Source organism: Gracilinanus agilis, chromosome 6 (assembly GCF_016433145.1).
Source record: "Gracilinanus agilis isolate LMUSP501 chromosome 6, AgileGrace, whole genome shotgun sequence".
Classification (NCBI taxonomy): Eukaryota; Metazoa; Chordata; class Mammalia; order Didelphimorphia; family Didelphidae; genus Gracilinanus; species Gracilinanus agilis.
Genome location: NC_058135.1, coordinates 216,921,324 through 216,927,323, shown reverse-complemented (window position 1 = coordinate 216,927,323; position 6,000 = coordinate 216,921,324). Strand labels below are relative to the sequence as shown.

Below are 6,000 nucleotides of genomic sequence, written 5' to 3'. Positions count from 1 at the left end.
ATTTGGATTTCTGCCATTATCAGCAGAAACAACACCCTGCAAAACTATAGAAAAATGTCATGCAGGGCCACCATTAGTTAAGAAACAGCAGTCAGTCTTAATTACTATTCTAATAATTTCCTGAATGCAACAAGCTTTTAATTTTCTGGCATCACAGAGGAAAGCAACCACAAAGATATTCAAGAATCCCATATGAAACATTAAATTTGTTTGAATCTCTGTCTGGTGTGTTTGATTTCTGAAATTCATGTATCTTTCAAGGTGTCCAGGATTGAGGATTCTACTGTTTCGGACACTCCCTCCACTAATAAAGATCACAGACTCCCTGATGACCACCTGAAATCCCTTCCTGCTGAGTAGGGTATACAGAAAAGTGCTTTGTAAACTTTCAAGTGTTATTTATATAAATAAGTTAACTCTCGCTTAAAGGGACCCATTATTAGAAGAAAGTAGGCCACCAAATGAAGAATAATTTGGGTCACCAGAGTTGATTAAAAAAACATCTACTAATGTAATGGGAAAAGGATAGAGATAAGATAAGAGTTAAGAGAAGTGGAAAGCTGTCTTAAGGCACATACTAGGAACTCAAGGGAAAAGATTTTAGCAGGCAGAAGGCAGAGGAGGTACAGTTTGGAAGTGACAACAGCTAGAGAACAGTGACTTCCTGGAGGAGGTTAAGGGCTCCCTATCCGGAAATGGTGGAGGAAAGGTAGGCTTATCTACCTCAATCTGGCTAGAGAGGAGTAACCCCTAATTCATCTTTGGAGGTACTCTATTTAACTGGGAAAGATCTAGAAAAGGATCTGACCCTACCTGCTGTGCTTTTCAGAAGGTTTTATCTAAGAAAAATCATGTCATATCAGCTTTGAGGTTTTACTTCAAGGTCAGACCCCCTGGAGTGAACTTAGCCATTGCAGTTCATTCATAAAGGTTTTCAGAAAGAGTTTTGGGAAATAAATCTAACCAACAACTGAGAGTCATAGATAGGTAGCTTAGTCAGTTTTGGGGGAACGCCTAGATAGAAACAGGGAGCTGGTAAGTTAGCCAGAAGACCAGAAGGCTCCCTCTTGCAAGGGATGTAGATGATTTTCAGAAACTAGCTAGATCCCTTAAGAATTATTAGAAAAACCTTGTTCTGATCCTCAGTTTGTATCCTCTCTTAAAATAAAAGAAATACTGTTTTTTATTTTTTAAAAATCAAGGGTACAGAAACTAAGTCAATTATCCTTGAAATAACAAAGCCTCATCATTATTATCACTAAATTTATTACCTCTAACAACTAATTAAGATGAATTTTCCTTGCCTTTCTCCCTTCTAGGTGTTTCGCTATTAATAACTGCCTATATTTCATACTGTACTTTACCATTTATAAAAGACATGCCTCAAAACAATATGGTGGTATAATTTATCTTAGAACAATACTGAGTGTTGATTCCAAGGCAGAAAAGTGGTAAGCACTAGGCAATGGGAGTTAAGTGACTTGTCCAGTCACAAAGTCCGAGGCCAAATATGAACCCAGGACCTCCTTTCTCTGGGCTGGTTCTCTATCTACTGAACCCCCTAGCTGCCCCCTAGACATCTCATTTTAGGGAAAAATGGATGAACTTAGAGAATAACTAGAGGGCATCAGGCAAAATTGAGAAATTGAGAACATATCAGGTGAGGAACGATTAGAGGAGATAAAGGTGTTTACCTTGGAGGAAATAAAAAAATAAAGGCTATATAATTGCCATCTTCCAATTCTTTGAAGGACTATGTGAAAAGAATAGGATTAAATTTGTTCAGCTTGGCCCTTAAGGGAAAAATTAGGAGTAATAACTAGAAATTTCAAAGAAATAGTTTGGCTTGACTGGAGTTAAACTTTTCTAATCAGTAGAGCTATCCAAAAGTGGTATGGGCTACCTCCAGAAGGTTAAGTCTCTCCCAACTCCAGAGATTCTGGGAAATTTGCTCCTTGGATTTCTCTATGCTGAATGTCCTCTGTCTCTGTGTTTTCTAAGAATTAGTATGATTCTCTTCTCTTCTCTCTCCCCTCTCCAACACCCATTTAGCTCAGTAATATTTTTCATGTAGTCTTAAGGAACTAGTATAAAAATTTAGCCCTCTGAAGAAAATATTAAATGAATGTTGATTTCTTCTTCATATCCACTCTCTAAAAAAAAGTACATATGTAATATATAATATAAATATATGATTGAGTTATGAACCCAAGTATTTTTCCTATGAGAAAAGCATTTCAGCAAAAGAAAGCCACAACTCAAAACAACTCTTTTTAATTATATAGTATTTTAAAAAGAAGTTTATAGCTTGTCTTGCTGATTCAAAGTTTATATACAAACCTGAATAATTTCATTTTAAACATCTTTTAAAATATACACTGTATGCTACAAATAATATGCAGAATGGATGGTACAAATTTTTGAACATAAAATGATCTATGTTCAAAAATAATTAGCAACATTTTGTTTAGCTTTTAAAAACTAGAACTCTACAACAATCGTTGGTTAAGTCCCACTCTGCCAGATGAGTCTTGAGAAAGATGAAAGGAAATACACAAATTAGTCTGGCACAAAAAACTTCAAAAGAGAGGTAGGTTAACATGCAACAGCCTTCATTCAACCTGCCCACCCCCAAAATCTGTGCCATTTAGCTTGCTGCTGTAGTATCACTGGATTTGCTTTATCTTCTTCAAAGTATGCGACTGCCTTAACTCCTGGACTCCATGTGCATATGAACAGGATTCGGAGGTCAGAGAACAACCATCAGGATGGTGGATAAAAAACCAACAGAGGCGTGTTTTAAAAGCTTCTGATGAAAGCCTTCGTTTGGCTTCTGGATGGTTTTTCTTTGCTGCCTTCTCTTCTCTCCAGTCACGAATGTAAACTCTCCCATTCACAACTGAAGTTTGAAACACAAAGAAAAGAATGGCCAAACTATTAAGAAAGAAGCTACAAGATTATTTGTACACATGGTATCTGAGTAGGGTAGTTCTGAATGCAGACTGGGAAAACTCTGCTGTAGTCACCTGTTTTATCAAGCCTAACACTGCTGAATGATATTGTCAAATGAGTAGACAGGCCCATTATATTGAAAAGCCAGTCATCAGAGACCAAACAATTTACGGCACCATTTTGGGGAGGACAAATATATACTAAAAAATATACACTAGTTATATGAATGTGTGTTATAAGAAAAAAGAAGTGTGATGATGCCAGAGAATCAAGGAAAAAAAAAAAAAGGAAAGATCTACATGGAACAGAGGAAGAGTAAAGTAATCACAGCTAGTAATGAAAAAGAATCAGCAAAAAAAAAAAAAATCAAAAGTAAATGTTGCAAAATTATAAAAAATATGGATGGCTCAAAATAAAGAGACATAAGACATTCTCACCCCATCCCTTTGAGGAGATGAGAAGTCCACAAGTGTTGCTCACTGCACATAATTTCAGATCTTCTGAATGTTTTAATCAATTATGCTAATTTTTTCCTCATTTCTTTTTTTGGCTTAAGAAGTATAATTTATTTTATAGTTGGCTCTCAGGGGATGGGGGAAGTCTAAGAGAAGCTATAGTGATAAAACAATTAAGAATAAAAGGTAAAATATAAAAAGACCAAAACAAAAGATATCTATAAAAATTTATTTTTGAAAAAAAAAAAAAAGGTAAAGGTAGAAAGTGAAGGTAATATACCTTTTTATCTTCCCCAGTTTGTAGCACTGAGTCCTAAATTTAATAAATGTTCTTAATGAATGAGCAGGGGTAAATACTTGTATCAGTCAAATGATTGCTTTAACTTTCTTTGACAATTGGTTTTAAGACTGTACCTAGGAGCAGCTAGGTGACTCAGTGGATAGAGCGCAGGGCCTGGAGACAGGACATCGTGGGTTAGCCTCAGATACTTCCTAGCTGGGTGACCTTGGGCAAGTAACTTAGTCCCAATTGCCTGGCCCTTATAGTTTTTCAACCTTAGAATCAATAGTTACAATAGATTCTAAGATGGAAGGTAAAAGTTAAAAAAAAAAAGAAGAAGAATGTACTCATAAGTCAAAATTCCACAATTTAAATTCTCCTTCAGTGCTACAATGTGACCTAAAGATGACCCTGGGATCCTGAACAGAATACTTCCAAGAAGTATTACCTCTGGGAAGGTTTTAAGCACAAATTAAGTGACCCTATCTGTATTGTTGGCCAGCTGAGGCCTCAGCACTGGGAGCATATTCCCAGAAGGTTGGCCACAAGAGGACTATGTTCATGGAGATTCTGTAAAAGAAACACAACTATCCAATTCAATTCAACAAATAATTATTCAAAGCACCTCAGTGGTGCTGCACTGGCCCTGCACTGGCCACTGGGGATACTAAGACAAAAAGGATACAATTCCTACCTGCAAGGAGCTTACATTCTTCACAGGGCATTGGGGAAGAGGAATAGAAGATGGTAGATAGTGTGTATACAAGTAAATAAAATATAATTTGAGAAAGGAGAATATATCAACAAGTATTTATTAGCAGGACAGAGGAGAGAGGGTGAATTAGGAAGGCTCATAGAGGAAGTAGTTCTTGAGCTGATAATTGAAGGATTATAAGAAGGAAGGATGCGGATAAAAACTAGGGCTATGCGAAGGCACAGAGATAGAATATGAAATAGATGTTAAATATTCAAAATGCTTACACATGCTGTTATTTATAAAAAGCTAAAAATATATGCATTCCGAGAAAGTCTAGCCCCTAAGGTTGTGTTAGATTGTGTGCAAGAAATCTGGCACTATCAGTCCAGTAGATGTGGTTAAACCAATTTTGTGGGACCATCTGAGGTTAGCTGAAATTGGGTATTCCTTGTGTGTTCTGTTTTATCCTCTTTATTCCAAAAAAAATCTAACAACTCCACATGAAACACAGCCAAAGCAACAAACTCTTTCCTGGTTTTTACTGGAAACCTTAACACTGGCCCAGATTCACCTAAAATGTGGCCAAGATTAAAAATCTTAGGGGATTGAGAAGGGAAAAAATTAAAAGAATGTTTTTTTAAAATCTAGTTCAAATATTTGTGCTGCACACAGAACTAGAGGCTAGGTGATTTTGGCTTTGGATTTCTTTTTAAAATACTTACTTCATGAACAGAATCACAAGAACATCATAAATAGTAACAACGTTTTCCGATAATCAACTGTGAAAGACTTAGGCACTCTGATCAAGATAATGAGACAAGACAATTCCAAAGGACCTATGTTGAAGAATGCTCTCCACAATGCCAGAGAGAGAACTGAAGGAGTCTGAAAGCAGATTTATTTTCTTTACTTTTATTGTTTTATTTCGTGTTGTGTTTTGTGACATGGCTAATATGGAAATATACATGACATGACTTTGCGTGATATCAAAGGTGAGGTGCCCCTCTGCTTTCAGCCGCTGATCTCGGATGACAGACGCTGTCTGCTGCCACCACGGATGGACTTGTAGCTTTTCCAGGTTGGTGCAACCTGCTACACAGAGCTCTTGTACTACTCACATTCATGCAAGGCACTGGAGTGGGGCTTTTTCCATTTCCAAGTATAAGTCAAAGACATGAAATAGATTTTTGGTAAAATTCTCAAATGGGCCAGTGATCACTGAGAGTGGGCAGGCATTCATTACAGACAGGTCATACCAAACAGACTTTATGTGCTTTTTTGATTAAATGACCAGATAAGGAAGAAAGGGAACAGGCAGTACAGTGGAATTCATTCAAGCAGTTGAAAACATATTTCAAGATATTCTCATAGATAAGATGAAAAGATAGCCTAGATGCTGGAGCAGTCAGAAAAGTGCCAAGTTGACTGACAAAATCCAAATGCACATCACTGTCAACAGGTAAAGAGGTCTCCAGTGACTTGCAGATGAGGTCTTAGCCCTGCTTTGACTTTCATTTTTGTTTTTAAAATTTTACTTTCTGTCTTAGTAACAACTCTAAGCCAGAAGGGCATGGACTAGGCCTAGTGACGGTGAACCTTTTAGTGACTGAGTGCCA

The 6,000-nt window shown here is 36.9% G+C and overlaps 1 protein-coding gene across 1 annotated transcript in view; it reads right to left on the bottom strand.

Annotated features, from left to right (window-relative positions):
* Positions 1 to 2,369: 2,369 nt before the first annotated feature.
* Positions 2,370 to 6,000, bottom strand: part of TRMT44 (tRNA methyltransferase 44 homolog) — a 50,349-nt gene continuing 46,718 nt past the window's right edge. Inside the window, exon 11 of the mRNA XM_044680676.1 lies at positions 2,370 to 2,899. Within this exon, the coding sequence (XP_044536611.1) occupies positions 2,667 to 2,899 (233 nt within the window). The 3' untranslated portion in view covers positions 2,370 to 2,666. The remainder of the gene's footprint in view (positions 2,900 to 6,000) is intronic.